The sequence below is a fragment of the Amphiprion ocellaris genome, chromosome 8 (genome assembly GCF_022539595.1).
Source record: "Amphiprion ocellaris isolate individual 3 ecotype Okinawa chromosome 8, ASM2253959v1, whole genome shotgun sequence".
NCBI lineage: Eukaryota > Metazoa > Chordata > Actinopteri > Pomacentridae > Amphiprion > Amphiprion ocellaris.
Genome location: NC_072773.1, coordinates 18,845,215 through 18,861,928, shown reverse-complemented (window position 1 = coordinate 18,861,928; position 16,714 = coordinate 18,845,215). Strand labels below are relative to the sequence as shown.

Sequence of the window (16,714 nt, the reverse complement as noted above, 5' to 3'; positions counted from 1 at the left end):
CCACAGAGATCAAAAAGCTGCATTCATAATTATGGACTAATGAGAAAGCAAATGAATCCCCAGCATCAAATATGCATTTCAAAATTCAGGCCCATTTTAGTTTTACAACATCTGCTCCCCATCTATCTATCTATCTATCTATCTATCTATCTATCTATCTATCTATCTATCTATCTATCTATCTATCTATCTATCTATCTATCTATCTATCTATCTATCTATCTATCTATCTATCTATCTATCTATCTATCTTCTGCATTAATACAAAATTATCCCTGTAGTTAAATTAATCAAAATACAAAAAGCTTGACTTGCAACTGAACCCTCACCTCAGAAAAATACGAAACTATCTTTGATTCATTTGAAGCTGCAGCAGGCTGAGGGAGCCAAACCATGTAGCAGTTGGTAAGTCAGAGGAAGGACGTTAAAATTGATCTGTTTTTTTATGGGGAGCTGAGTGACACAAGGACAGAGGTGACGTGCTCACGCCACTAATCTCTTGTCAAAATCCTCACAGGACACTTTGGGCAGCTTGTTGATTTATTGCAGCATACAAAGACAGACAAGTGTTTTACGTAGAATATTCCTGAGTGATCAGTGTTTCCATCCTACATCCTAATATGCCAAATGAAATCCCTCCGGGTTATTAAAGATATTCTACCACAGAATATGAAATGATGGTCTTTCAACTAAAGCTTTTTGCCTTCCAGTTTCACAGATTTGCTGCAGACACTTCAGTTTTGTTGGGGCTGCAGGAACATGTGAAGGCAGCCCTGGGATTCAAGGATGATGTCACTGAGACAAGCATATAAAGAACAAAGGTCCCATCACTGACTTGTGTGAAACACCAGCGCCTTAAGTCAAACCTGAAAGACTTTCAGCCCACCTGAGCCATGAGATTATGATGAGTCACCACATTACAATGAAACCTAGAGTCAGAGTGGACAGCCAGCTCTGGAGATAGTAGGGAAGTGAAACTCTTGCTTGAGGGCAGATTCAGTTATGTGCTTCTGCTACAGAGTCGTTTAAAACTGGGAAATCATCAAATGTGTTTGGGGATAAATATTTCATGGATTAATCTTCGTAAAAGACGATCAAAACTGCCAATATATACCCGCAGTGTATCTTTGCAGTTTTCATAATTAACAAAGGCAGTTATTTACTTTGGATTGTGCTTATTTTACAGAGAATTAGGCGATGTAAGCTTTGGGAGAATTACGCCGGGGCAGTTAATTATAACTTCTGCCACATGTGCGTGCGTAAAGTGGATGGCTGAGCGCGCACACAGGCAGCACATCACTGCGGGAACAGCTGTTGTCAGACGCGTTATTTGGAGTGGGAGTGAAGGCTATGGACGATTTATCGACTGATTCCCTTCTCCAACTGGAACATTCATCCATAAAACATCCCGCATGCTCTGCTTTTGTCTTAAATAAAAGTCTACCTGAAAATGAGACGCGCAGACAACAAACGGTGATTTCTGTGTTTGCCGCTTGTTTGCAAAAGAAGATTTAGACCTAATAAGGATTCTTATTTGTTGATGCTAGGCTCGGATATGGCACATCTCTGGATCCAATAAGAGAAAAACACAGCGTCAGACGCGTCTGCGGCGGGGGAGACCAGCGGAGGGACTCGGAAACTTGGTGCGGTGCAGGAGACGGTCTCTCTTTTTCCCGAATCGGCGCTGCCACAGCTGTCACAGAGAGAGAGAGCGAGCCATGGTGAACTCCCTCATCCTGATTCTCAGCTGGACTGTGATCTCTGAGGTTGCCAGGGCTCAGAATGACACGGAACCGATCGTCCTGGAGGGCAAATGCCTCGTGGTGTGCGACTCGAACCCGGCCACGGACTGGAAGGCTTCATCCTCTCCGCTCGGCATCTCGGTGCGCGCCGCCAACTCCAAGGTGGCTTTCTCTGCAGTCCGGAGCAACAACCACGAGCCGTCGGAGATGAGCAACAAAACAAGAATAATCTACTTCGACCAGGTTAAGACCCTTCTGAACAACAGTAATGTCAGAAAAAAAAGTGGTTGAATGCGGCTTGGTTGCACTTTGCAATTCATCTTTCCTGTGTTTAACTGAGTATTTTCCAGACCAAATTTAGTCCTTTGGTCTTTTCTTTTTTAAAAAAAAAATGTTTTTGGAAGAAACGTTCATCCTGTAGCTCCTGTTCTGACTTGTGATACAGAGCATTAGTGCAGTTTTGAGTGTAGCTGCAGCCCAGAGTTTAGTTTGAAGCTGCTTGGTTTTGGCGTGTGGATATTGTTCTCATATCACACGCGAGCAGGTTGGAAAGTGAGTGGATTGTGTCTGAGGGCGGGCATCCTGCAGAGCCTGCACATCATCTTTTTTGCCTCAAGCTACCCCCCTCCACCACCACCACACGCGCACCCGCGTGCTCGTACACACGCGCGCACACCTAGCCTACATAAATACACCCAAACAAATCAAGCAACGGCACAAACAAGAAGAATTTGATTAGTCATGTACCGGTGGGCAGCGTAAGGTGTTTGTGGCGCTCATGTGATCCTCTGGCCTCTCATCTGAATTACATAACGGGATCTTTTTGCTGTCAGAACTCTCTGCAAGTTGTCTGATTGGTGTGGATCATGTGCACGCTGTTGCTATGAAAGCAACATTTTGCAGTCAAAGGTCCTGGCTGAGTCTGCAGTGGTCTGGAACAGGTGGGATTCAAGTGTGAGGGACTCTGCAGATACTGAGGGAAGCCTTTGCTGCCTCCATCAGTTATCATGCAAATAAGTTCATTTTCCTCATTACTTAAATACTGTCTGCTTAATTAGACTGTAGCGCGCTTAAAGCCTTTCAGAGACACTCCTGAGACACCGTTAAGTGCCGTGCCATATATGCTGACTGACATTTTCAGGTTGGATCATTTTCAGCATGCAAAAGTGAGATTATTTATTTATTTATCAAGTCTCTAATAGTCATCTGGTGATTCTGTACATGTGGAAAACATCAGATTTTTCTCAGCCGGTTCGCTCGGTGTGCAACAAAATCCTTATTGCTGCTCCAAAAGTGGAATTTGTTTATTCAATCTACTGATTGGATTTTATTTCGCCTCCAGTTTAAGCACTTTGTTTTTTCCGGGAGTCGGAAATTTAGATGCAGGGTTGGAGTCCATTGAGAAGAAAGGTTGAATTAAATGTTTTTTGAAGTGTGTCACACTCACTTTGTGTCTGACCAGGAGGGAAGCCTCGTAGCCAAAAACAGTGAAGTGTGCATGGCTGATTTCCTATCTAAATATTTAATCCTAAAGCCCCTGTGAAATTAAAGCCTTTGTTGAAGTGCTGACTATATAAACACCTTCGTCACAATGTGTGTTTTTCTTTTTCCTTCCTCTCACAGGTTCTTGTGAATATAGGAAACTACTTCACGTTTGAATCAGTATTTTTGTCCCCGAGAAAAGGAGTCTACAGTTTCAACTTCCATGTGATTAAAGTGTACCAGAGCCAGACCATACAGGTATCGTTTCTGTTTGCTTCACACACTTGTACAGCTTTAAACAGTTCTGGACTGGGACAACATCTCTGTCTTAAAAATAGAAATCATTACTGCAGGGATATGAGCTTCAGTCTTCCATTTTAATTTAAATGTAAAACACTCAACAGCATTATTACTGGAATGTATAATTTGGACCTTTCCCCTGTAATATCTCAAAATATTTGAAAAGCAGTGGTACCACTTGATTCACCAATATAAAAAAGGTGCAACTTAATTTTAATATTTAATCTGAAGTTTTTGACTGAATATGAATTATTTTGTTCATTTCATTATTTTTGGAAGTAATCTACAAGAGAAAACTAAAACAGAAGTGGTTAGTGAAAAAAAAATCCAACACATACCCAAACACACTGAACACATAGCTCAAACATCCCATAATGTTATGACATGAAAAAAGTAGACTGGTTTGAAAGAACCTGTCTGATCATCAGGTTTTTAATCTCCGTGATGATTGAATTAATGAGAATTTCATTTGCATTTAAAATCTTGTTGAATCTCTTGTTGAAAATTAATGAGTTGCCATTATTATTACTATACAAGTATCTGCACAAATATGATTTAATTAGGTGTGCCAGCAAAATGCTTCTAGGAAACTTCACATACTATAAAAAGAAAATCAAGTGGCTGAAGTCAGATTGATATCCAGTAGTTGCTGCGCTGCTCCTCTTAATTTTCTCAGACACGTTTCCTGTCCCCTAACAGTCTCTGTAGTATTTGTTCCCATTGTTTGCATGGCTGCATCCGGTGAGCCTTTGTGTTGTACCAATTTTAAGCTTGGATGTAAGGTTCAAGTTAGTTTGCTCTCTGATTGAGCAATTTCCAGATGTCTGGTTGATCCAAGTCACAATCTTTTACTTAGAGGCTTTTTAAAAAATGCTGCTCTTGAAGGGATTTTTGGAAAGATTTTATGAAATTAGAAGTCTTGGGTTCTTGCGTTCGTCATTTTCAGTTTACGACAAGCATCAACACACTGCTGCTGACTGATTATGTTTGGGTTGATGAAATAAACTGCACCAGATCGGAGGACGATGATTGGCTATTTGAATATCGGTCAGCAATTGGCTGCAGTGACTCGATGATGTTTCTGTTGCCTCAAGAGAAGCTCTTGGAAGAAAAAAACTTAACAGGAAACCACTGGCGCGTTTCCTCCACCAGGAATAATGGTTTATATATCATATGTTACCCATGCTATTTAGCGTGCTGCATACTCTAAGCATGGTAGGGTCTCAGTCTCCTCCACACTGTACAAATGGTGACTATTTACCTAGAATTGCGTTTTGTGGAAAAGGAGGAAATCATAGGGAGAGAAATCTGGAGAATAGACCTAGTGGGGAATGATGATTGTCTTAGTGCAGCCAAAAAACTTGAATGTTGTGCTGTGATTAAGTGAAATGTACACCCGTACAGACTGTGAATTTTCTAATAGCGGATGTAAAAAAAAAAATTGCAAAACGTAAATAAACCTGAAATTCCTTCCCTTTCTATCTTACACACTAGAAGTACCCAGTAAGTAAACTCTGCTAAGACACTTCTTTCACATTTCCTTCATTATTGCTAATTGTTGCTTCTGTTGGATTATCCAGGTGAACTTGATGTTGAACGGGAAACCAGTTATCTCTGCCTTTGCGGGTGACAAAGATGTAACTCGCGAGGCTGCCACCAATGGAGTTCTGCTCTATCTTGAAAAAGAGGACAAAGTCTACCTAAAGCTGGAGAAAGGAAACCTAGTTGGTGGATGGCAGTACTCAACATTTTCTGGCTTTCTTGTGTTCCCTCTGTAAAAAAGAAAAAAAAAGAAAAGAAAAAACGAAGATTGTAAGCTTACTGACTTCTTCATAATGTGTTGTCACAGTATAATCAAAACATTGCTGCTGCATCTGTTGGATCTTGCCAAATGGGTGAAAAATGATGGATGGAAATGGATCGAAACAGAGAAAGGAAAGAAGACTTTGGAAATTGTTCACATTCTCTGGAAGAGCTGAGTCCCCGTCCAGATGAAAGAGGCTTGAAATGTTCCCTATCGCTACTGTATGTTCCTGTCACTCAAGCAGCCTCAGAGAGGAACGCTAACACATCCCAAAACTACTTTTCAAACTTTGACTTGTTGGAATATGTTTAGCATACTAATTTTTTTCATGACAGCTGTTGCATTCAAGTACATCTGCCTTTTTGGTGTGAGCTGTATTTGCCTCTGTTACTTGGACAAGTATTCACAACAGAGAATGTCTTTGCTGGAGCCAAATGGTAGTGGTGTAGGTCGCCAATTAGCAAAACAAAAATGATGACAAATAGGCTCAAAATGGCCACAAAGAGACAAGAAACAACTAAAAATAAATGGAAATGGGCCACAAAAAGATCCAACTCAACTGCCGAGACACAAACTGACTACAAAAAGGCAGAAAACAACCACAAAGAGATGCGAAACGACCACAACAGCATAGGAGAGACTACTAAGAGATTACACAAAAAGAGACAAAATGACAACAAAGAGACACAAAACAACTACAAAAAGATTAAAAAAAGTGACCACAAAGAGATAAAAATAGCTAATAATGACTACAACAGACTGAAAACGACCACAAAGGGACACAGAAGCACAAAAAAATGCTATAAGGAGACATGACTACAAAAAGAAGTACAGTGACCACAATTAAAGGCAGTATTGGGTTGGGAAGGTTTGTGTGTCTACTAGCCTGTTGTGTGACTATCCGTCCATGATCAGACTTCATCACATTTCTGATCAATTAGGCTCACCGCTGACACTTAAATTGTCTTTTTGTTGAGCAATAGTGGTCAGTTTACCTTCTTCCTTGAAGACATATACTCCATCAAATTTGCTTGCCACCTACATTTTAATGGTAACAATTCTTGCCTGGTTTATGTTCAGTCACAATATTATCTTCAGTGACTACTTCTTTTGTGAGTCTGTGGTTTATACCTAAATGCCACATATGATTAGGTTTAGGCAACAAAGACACATTTTAATTGGCTATACTTAATGCAAACAGTCCTACTTGCATTGGAAAGGTGTTGTTTATGAACCCACAGCTACGCACTTAGCCTCAAGAAGTTGGCTTTACATGCTGTTCTCGGCCACAGCTGGCAGCATCGTATTGTACGTTGCCCAGCAACAAACAGCACAATGTTAGCAACTAGCTGGTTAACGTGTAGCGCTTTTACCAGAGATGGTGGAGACCAAAACCAGAGCTAACAGAAGAGCAAACAGTGGACTTGAATTCACTCCAAATGAATGCTAAAGTTGCTCTTTATGTGTTTTCAGTAGTGTATAAAAAGGCAGCTCTGAGTGAACAACTTCATCAGCATAAAAGATGATTCTGCACATCAGGGTTTTGTTTATGATATGTTTGTGTTGCCCCAAGTGGCCAAAAAATAAATTTTAAAAAATATATTGCAGACGTAAGATTAGGGAAAGATAACTGTTTTGGTCAGATGTGAATAAAGTAAATTATGCTTCAAATCACTGTTGCCTTTTTCAGTATTTAATGAAGACCACAGTCTTTCCCTGACCTTAACAAAATTCTGAGTACCTCAACATAATCGTAGAGAGTGCTAAGAACGCTGGAAACTGTATTCCAAGAGTTATTATCACAGGTTAACAAATCTGATGTTATTGAATGAACACATAATTCAAGCAGCAAAATATTTCTTCTAAAATATATTTACTGTTGAAAATTTGTAGCCTATAAAGAAAATTTATAGCTATGTATATATAATAGATTATACAAGTCAATTCATGGTTTATGGATGTCAATAAAGTTTAATGGGCATCTGAGAACCTTAATTGGTTAACATGCTGATAATAAACAGATTCCTGTCACAGTTGGCGAACATAAACAGTGTCCAGTGGGCAGCCTGGGATAACTGATGAATTAATAAACTCCTTAATTGTTGCTCTTGAGCTCAGTCTGCGCCTACAGAATATAATGGCTCTCCCCCCTTCATGTCTACAGCAGAGTTAGTGTCCTCACTGCAGTGCTGGTGCTGTGTGCAGCTGCATTGTTAAAATCAACCTAAGGAGAGCTTATTTACATCATTATTTCACCCTGAGATGATAATCCACACCCTCATTAGCTTGAACCTCTCTGAAGTGTTTTGGGTGTTCACTTTCACTCATCAAATTCATGTTTCTGTGCATTAGATGTTTACATGTTTATGTCAGTGATTGATAAGTTGCCTTTGGCATCACTGTCACATCTCGTAACCAGAAAGGAAGCGTTGAAGGGAAATGATTTTTTCCAGCTTTCAGTTAAAAACAGAAATGAAAGTGTTCATCTTAACAAGCCTCATGAAGATTTACACTTACAGTTGTGTCACATTTCATACCGACAGCTGAAGAAAATAAGGCTGAAATTAAACTGCAAATATATCCACTGATAGAACTCTGTTTAAAAGTTTTTCTTTTCAAAGACTGGCAGCCTTTATCAAATCCTCCTGCAATTAGTTTTTTCATGCTGTGTATATTTATTTTGCTAAACTAAAATAACCTATATTTTTTTGTGTCTATATTACATTTGTGTTTGCTCACATTGGTGAACTCATAATCACTGTGGAAGCTGGACTGTGCCCCCAAAATGCTTATAGCTTCAGTAGTTGATTATTTTATTACTTAACTTTGCATTTATATAATGTACATGTAAATCTATGGGTTCAAAAGGTCTAACTTGATCATTAAATGTTTTATAATTAATGTATTATTTGTATACATTAATGTATTAATTAATGTATTGAAGAATTCTGGCATTAAATGATGAATAAAAGTTTGTGTTTTTTAAAAATGGAAGGATAAAAGGATTTATTTTCATTTGTCACTGGCCAGTCATCATTAAAAAGCTCCACTTTTTTTATTTCTTTTTTTTAAATCGACAAATCAGAGCTCCTGTTGCTTCTTTAATTGTTATTCTGGCACAAACTGTCTATATGTGATACGAACCGACAATCATAAATAAAAAACCTCAAAACATGCTGATCATGTTCAAGATATATAAATATATTTATCATTCATCAATATAATTAATGATCTGGATAAGCTTGTCTCACAATTTATTAATTGTCTAATTTAAATGCAAATGTAAACATTTGTCGTATTTCCCTGTAACATACTCCAGCCTCCATAGATATCAGTATATCACATGTAAACATAACGTTTACCTAAACTAAGGTTGCAAAATGTTTTCATTTACATAGTGAAATGTGTTGCACTTGGAATAAATGTCTGCGAATGTAGAATTTATTTCCCTGCAGAATCAAGTGACTTCAGTTTGTAATATTAGAGCTGAAACAAAGAGTATACTGTCTGTCCTTTGCGACTTTTATGGTAAATGTCCATTTCTTCTTGCTTAAGTTCTGTTTTTTTCTAAATGCTACATCTGTACAACCTTTTATCATTTCACCAAGTTCAATCCACACATTTTGCCATGTGTTCTCAACCAGCCAATCAATGTATTATACATAGGTTATAGCAAACTGAGCACCACAGTATTTTTCAGCTCAGTTGAAATATGCAGTCAGTGCCAGGTGGTGATGGAATGTTTTTTTCATCTGCAGAAAAAATAATCACCAAAACACAAATCCACATTTTCAGTGCTATCATTTTTTTTTTTAAAGTTTCTAAGTTTGTATCCTCAAGAGAATCAAATCATACTTGGACACTGTGAAGACAATGCGGGCTAGTCCAGGGTTATTCAGCCTGTGCAGCTGATTCTTCCTGCTAAACTTCCCTTTGCAGCTGCATTATTCAAAAATATATCTTGACAGGAGGTCTCTAAAGGTGAAGAATGACACCTGATGAAAGAAGGGGTAAAACAAGTCGGTTTGCATTTGCATGTAGTTATCTCACTTTTTCAGACTTTGTAATGTTGCTTTTCTCATTATACCTTTCCATATCCAAAAATGGTATAATTTTGTGAGCTTTTTCCTTTCTTTTTGCTTGTTTTCAATTTGGACGTCAGCCTGCTTTTAATATTGAAACCCATTATTATATTCTATTTTACTAATAGAAATAGCCAATGTTGGCTCTTTGATTCCTTTCTCCTTTCAAATCAACCAGTGATAAGTAGAGGATGGGCTCAGGGAACTGCCCTAAATCACAGAAGAATTAATAAGTATTCAAGCTCAGCCTGTGTGGAGACTGATGCTATGAATTTCTATTATATCCATATAGGACACAAAAGAGCAGATTTCTTTCTTTTGTGTAGGTTGTCCTCGCGGTGTTGGCAGAGAAAGGGAGTGTGGTATTTCAAATGCACAGAATGGTGTAAATATAAAGTGAATATTAAATGTTCGCAGTTGTATGCTGTGATTCCCCAATGATGTGGACGTGAGCTTATTAAATGTACGACAGGATGAGCAGATTCAAGTTCCATCAAAGCATATTTTGGGAACTGATGACACACAATAAAGCTCAAAACCTTCCCAAAGTCATAAGCGCAAGTTCAGAGTAAACAGGCCGACCTGAACGTGTAGCTATAACACAGCATATTGTTGGTTGCTCATGAAATTGTATCACCACTTTTGAGATACAATAACACCCACAAAAAATCTATCTAATTATATCATAGCATATTGTAGCTCTGAGTCATAATTTGGCATGCATCAGATTGTCAACTTTTGTCTTGTTTGGTGCAGCATATACTGTGGTGCTACGCTTCCATGAATACCAAGCATTTCTCATTTAAAAAGAGACATGCTAACCGTGTCATTTGTATTTGTTACATAGTACGATTAATGGATGAACAGAGGTTTCTGATGGCCTTTAATCAAACATGTATTCATTTGAAATTAAAGCGGCAGTAAATGTGTTGACTCTTGTTCTCTGGTGTTTGTGGTATGTGTTGAAAAAGCAATAATATCTCCCATTAGTGAATCTGATTCCACAATCATTTGTGGGGAGATTATCTGCCACTGCAGCTTGGTTTGCTTCCAGATGTGTTCAGGCTGTCAGATTGACTGTTTATGAGATAAGAAAGATCCTGGCAGAAAGTCAATTTAAGTAAACTGCACATCTCCTGATTTTACATGAATTTCATTAAACAGCAACCAGAAGGTCATCTTGGGAACTCTACACTCTGTGGTTTTATGACTGTGTGGCTGTGGGACAAAATTCTGGTGCAGAAAAGAGGATTTAAACAACACTAGTTCTTACTGTCCTCAAAGCTATGGCGGCAGGTGTGCTGTGTTGAATTTCAAGCTTATTTCTGACCTTTCTTCCAGCCTTTCAGTGGACAATATTGAGGTGTGATTGAATATATTGTCTCTAAGCAGTATAGCACTTTAAGTAGATTGTTTCCAGCACTTGGTTTGAGATATGCAGAGCACTATTCACTTTGATTGCATCCAGCGGGACATATAACCCCTGAACTGAATTACAATTCTGCATTAATCCAAGTAAAACAAAACATGAGCCTCTTATAAACCTAACACATAAAAAAAATCATTCCAGGTGTGGGTAAAGGTGTCCATAATGCCAGTGTTTTTAAAGTTTTTTTTTAAAAAACAACACTTCATTTGCATGAACATGTGCCGTATTACGTTCAGGATTTGCATAGCTTTATATAAATCTTGTGACGCAGATGCTGCAAATGGTATTCGTACTGTGCAGCTCTGCTCTCACAGCTTTACACAACACCACAAAGACCGGTGTATATCTAAAACATATAAATATGCTGCAATATTAAAAAAAGAAATAAATCAGTCAAATTATTTTAAGAGAGTTGAAGTATAAAGTACAGGCATTCCAAGGCACTTTTTGTACTTTTTACTACAATAGATTGCTGTCTTTATATCTAACAACAGTGCAGAACTGACACTTTGCTAAACTTTTTACGTGGACAGCGGCTGTGATCAGACCCAGCAAACGTGTCACTCTCTGGATTTCTAAACATGCAAAAACAATCTGTGAATGCAGTCCAATGCAGCGAGGAGTGCACAGACCTATACACAGGCGACACTAAGCAAGCGCTCCTCAAACACATGGACATCCGAGACACAACAGTCCATCTGCTTATAAAGGATAAGGGACACTCCTTTGAGGGCAGAAAAGTTCACATTTTGGATACAGGAGACAGACACGCTGAGAAAGGAGTTGAGGAAGCATCTATGCTATAAACTGGAACAGCCATGTGTGAACAGAAGAGGGAATTAACGATACCACTTATCAGGTACTTATAATGCAGTATTTAGATCCGTGCACAGATGGTTTCACCATCATTCACATCTTGAGACATAAGAGTCTGAGGTCAGAAATGGGCCATTAGCCATTTGATTTGGAGGTGACAGTATGTACATGTAGAACTCCTTTAAAGTCAGAACTGCAGAGGATTCTTGGATGAGATGTGAAATGAAAATTCCAGGTTTCTTCTAACTGAAACGCTATGCTTGCTAAATTAATGTTAATGTGGCTGCAACAATTTGTATGTATCCAATGAGTCTGGAGGCTTGTGTTTTATTTAAATTGCTTATCTGCTCTGATGTAAGCTGCAAATTTAACATGCCCACTTACCCTGCTACTTGTCACAAAGTGTTATTTCCAAAGGTAAGGGCCATGTCATAAGCTAACTACATTATTCTGTGGGGTTACAGGATACATTAGCAAAACATATGTTTTGGACTGACACGCAGCCTGCAAATATATCAGAGTGGAGAGTAATGAAAGCGAGTCTGTCTTGCTCTTATTTGGTTTGGGATGGTGGTATATTACATTTATTCCTCACATAATTTAAGTTAAACATACAATTTGAAAAGAACAATATTAAATCATAAAGCCGACCACTGCACTGAGAATCCAAGTATGTTTTCCGACAGCTTTCAAACCTTCAGAAGCAACTGTCTGTTGTTTAAATTGCTATTGCTATTTAAAGCTTGAGTGTGCAAGGTATTCTAGGAACATTTTTTTGTTATATTTGCTCACAGTCTTATTATATCCTGACTGCAATCAATACATCAAGTGCTCAGATTATTACAAGAAAAAAAAGTAAATCTGCTCTCTGTGACAATCAAACCTGTAAAGAGCCAGTCCAATCTCTGTATTCACTCCACATGAAATGACTGGATGGACTTAGCTGCCTGTCTAACTACATACCTGCATGACTGCTAGAAGCAAGCATGGCAGACGAAGAGCAGCCACAGTTCCACCACAACCCAACGTCTTGCACTGCTACTTACAGCAAGAACAGAAAGGCAGCAGTAGAAGAATAGGCCACAACACCAAAAAATAAACCAAAAAACATGGATAAAGCAAGAGGTCAAACCAAGGCAACACCTGTATGGTTTTTCCACGCTTGGGCCAACTGGAGGAGTTAAAGGGCCTGAAAAGTGACACCATGGTTGCTCTTAGAACAGGTAATTATTTGACTTCTTCATTTATTATTACAGATAAATGTGATATGATGTACTCTGAATGCATCGCTCTCTGCTCCCCACTGTTTCTATGATCCTGAGTACTCTTTACTTGTAACTGTGCTAATGCCAAGGCAAAGTCTCCAACCAGTAAATGCAAAAACAGTGGTGCTCCTTCACTTCCATGTCTTGTAGATGTTTCATCAGCTGGTTATACACTAGTTTTTAATATTATTTAATGTATTTATGCGTATTTAAGACTTGTACCTTGCTCTATAGTTAGACAGAAACAGAGATTTTAACCAACACTGAGTTTTATGATTAAAATCTACTATGACAGTGCCATCTCAGTCAACAAGATCTGTGGTTTGTTGGTTGGAAATGTTTGTTTATATCCATGTGAAATTTAAGCTCCACTGTTAAAAAAAAAAAAAAAAAGTGAATTTGAGTGTTAAATCTGCGTGTTGATTTTTTTTTTGCATACAACTACAGCAAGGAGCACAAATGCAGCATAGGTCTCATTTTTTAAAGTGATGTTTCATATCTGTCCTTCACCCACATTTTACCGGTACAGCAAGGAACTGTATGACTGTATAGTGGCTGAGACATGAGCCTTGAACTATATTTATTTGTTAGCAAAATGGCAGTTACTTTCCCTTTAGATTACTTCATCAGGCATAGCTACTGAATCCAAAAAGGACAATCCTAACAGTGTTTTTTTTCTTAAAGTGTTAATTCCTCATAATCTTCTCCTCTGTATGACTGGAGGCATCAGTCAGTTCTTGAATAAGTAAACAACTTTAGAGATAAGACGGTTACGTGCTTCAGGTAGCAAAAGATGAAGATGAGAGGTACATGACTCATGAGGAGGATGTAAATCTTTGCATTCTCTCTAGTTGGTTTTAGTTGCCACACAGAGGGAGGTGTACACAATAGCTATACTGCTTATAGTATGGAACAAGAGAAACAATACTGGCACAGAAAAATGCAATCCAGTACAACCTCTCTGAAATAAACAATTGTTTTGTGACAGTAAAATGTTTAATCTTTGTTGACAATGTGTGAGAAAAAGGTCGATTCAGTTGTATGGTAGTATCTGCATTATATCGTAGAGGAGTTACTGTGATCAGGCCCACCCTCTGTACAACCCTGCAGTTCGTCTGTCTCACTGCTTGTTTCACACATTTTGAGCATCAGGCATGAAATGACCTGCTATAATGAATAAATAAGCGCAGCACTTTTTCTCTGCGATGAATAGTCGGCTGGTGGCAGCCAGCTTTCCTGTTCATTGTTAGAGAAGGTGCCAGGCCACTTGTGAGATCTGAAGTCTTTGATTTCCTTTCTAAGTGGAGTAAAGATGTGCCACCACACACCTGTTGTTATGGCATCAACCTGAAAAATATCTGTCTACAGTGAAGATAAAATTACCACATTACCTTCTGACCTTCAATATTAGACCACACCAACGTACTCAGAAGATATTCTTAGATTCCGTTGCAGCAGTGCCGCTGCAGCGATAATAATGCATTTAAATGACTAATATAACTACATCTGTAGATGAATAGTTCGCCCTCTTGATTGCTAGTATTGAAGATAGGCCATCCAGATTGAAAATAAATATAAAAATATGCATGTATGTGATGATAAAACACAGAATTGCATTGACTCTGCAGTTCCCTTTGGCTTTGCTGAGCTTTATGAAACCCTTTAGCTTAGTGCCTATTTTGCCCACGATTTTACAGATTTGGTTCACTCTAATCTCTTTCATTTTCTCCCACAGAAGACATCAGAAAGTTCAAAAATCTCCCTGACCAGCACCAGACGGCAGACAGGTCCACTTTGTGAGGAGCTAGGAAATATAGTGGAGCATTTTTGCAGCTCAACTGCCGCATCTTTCTTTAATGAGGGTGTGGAGACCAAAAACAGAGCAAGTAAGTGGACAAACGTGATTCTAAATGTTACCCCAGATGAAGTCTTGCTCTACCAGCCCATTCTGTAGAACTGTCTGAGTGCACAACATTATCATTCTGCTTTCGGGGAAAAACAGTCTAGTCAAAATGGTGACAGAATTGTTTTGGGGGAACATCTGCACGTAGGAAGATTAATATTATGTTTTAAGTCATTAACTCACTGAAAAAAACTGTCAGGGCTGTCTTATGGAATGATTCAAATTCCAATTTTCAGTGTGGTAGGTTGCTACTCGGAGGTGGATGTTATTTGTTGTTGTGAAGAAAACAGTAACACGCGGTCAGAAGGACAAAGCACCCTAAAATGAGCGATCAATAGCAGGCTTATGCCCGCAGCCTATATCCAGTGAGTCAGACTACCCCACATTCAGTGAATGTACACTGATCAGCCACAACATCAAATGACTGCCATGGTATTCATGTGAAAGGACATTTCCCACCAGCAGTGGCGTCCCCCAGCCAGACAATGCGCCACACCACACAGGAAATATTGCTCAGAGACAGTTCATTTTTCAGAAGGAACACGACCATGAAATTCCTCTATTGACATGTCCTTCAGCTGCTATTATCACATTCTGACTAAGCATCTGCAGGGTGCACCAGGAGAAGTGTGATCCATGGTGGCGTTGGCCCACAACCCCCAAGGCGCAACAGGCTCAGTGCTGACTTCCTGGTGCCAGACACCACAGGACACCCCAGAGGTTCTATGTCCATGTCACTACAAGTCATTTTGGCCAGACAAAGGGAACCTACACAATATTAGGTAAGGACTTTCATTGTTACTAGGAATCAGTATTTATGTATTGTAAATGCAGAAGCATTTGCTTATTACCAGGTTATATATTAAGATGTGACATGCCAGTGTTATGCTAACTGGAAGATTTTTCTTTAAAGGGCAAAATCATCCAAGAGTGCAGAGTGAATTTGGGATCTTAAGTGCCTAAAACGCTGCTCAGTATTGTGCATAATCTTGCAGTTTTAATTAAGTTTCAAGTAACATTTCACTGAAGTTGATTGTGTTCACATGGCCACCACTATTCCAGATGTGCTGTTTGCATGGAGTGCAGAGAAATTATTTTATTCAATATCTGTATACATGACAACTGCACATGCAGTAGCCTAACTGTAAATTCACTGAATTGTGGCTACGGAAAATGAGACCACCTTGGCTTGAAGTGGACTGAGGACCAATAAATGTCAACATCGTGTTGTGAATTTGGCTTCTCCACCTTATTGCCAACAATGGGAGACGAGAGCAACAGCAAATATTAAACATGTCCTCAATTTTAACCATGTCGGACTGTCACTGCACCCAGGTAGGTCCAGTGTAGAATGTGTGAAGATAAACAGCACAGACTGGTGGGATAGTGTGGGAAAAACTGGAAGTTGCAGAAAATATTGGTTTACTGCAAACTAGTTTAGGATTCATGGAAGTACACTTAGTAGCAATGGTATTTGGTGTCTTTTGAAAGTCTCCAGCTAGAAAAATAAGGTTACTCAAAACCTGGATAAGGGCTTAGCAAGGTTTCTGAAATCAAGTTTTAGTGCTTACATGCACTAAAACAAAAACAGGATACTACAAAAAAGATTTTGAATGGAATGTTTTCCACATACATAAGTTGCAAACAACATCATATTTCACAGTAGTGCATCCTTTCTTTAGCATCTGTTTTGGTACCTGTTACCTTAATATGCGGCATTTTCAATCAAGGCATGAATTTAATGGCGTCTCATTTTCCAGACCACACTAATTAGCTGTGCTAAACTTGATCTTTAATGCTGGTGCATTATACATTAGCCAGATCAAAGCACTGGCCATTAAATAATAACATGTTTTGCTGCGCAGAAATCCAGACAAGATACGCATCAAAG

At 38.8% G+C, this 16,714-nt stretch overlaps 1 protein-coding gene across 1 annotated transcript; it reads left to right on the top strand.

Moving 5' to 3' along the window:
• The first annotated feature begins 887 nt into the window (after positions 1–887).
• Positions 888–10,339, top strand: cbln4 (cerebellin 4 precursor). Its single transcript, XM_023266715.3, has 3 exons — positions 888–1,985; positions 3,366–3,482; positions 5,105–10,339. The coding sequence occupies exons 1-3, from the start codon at positions 1,719–1,721 to the stop codon at positions 5,300–5,302; spliced, it is 582 nt and encodes a 193-aa protein (XP_023122483.1). The 5' UTR covers positions 888–1,718; the 3' UTR covers positions 5,303–10,339.
• Positions 10,340–16,714: the final 6,375 nt, after the last annotated feature.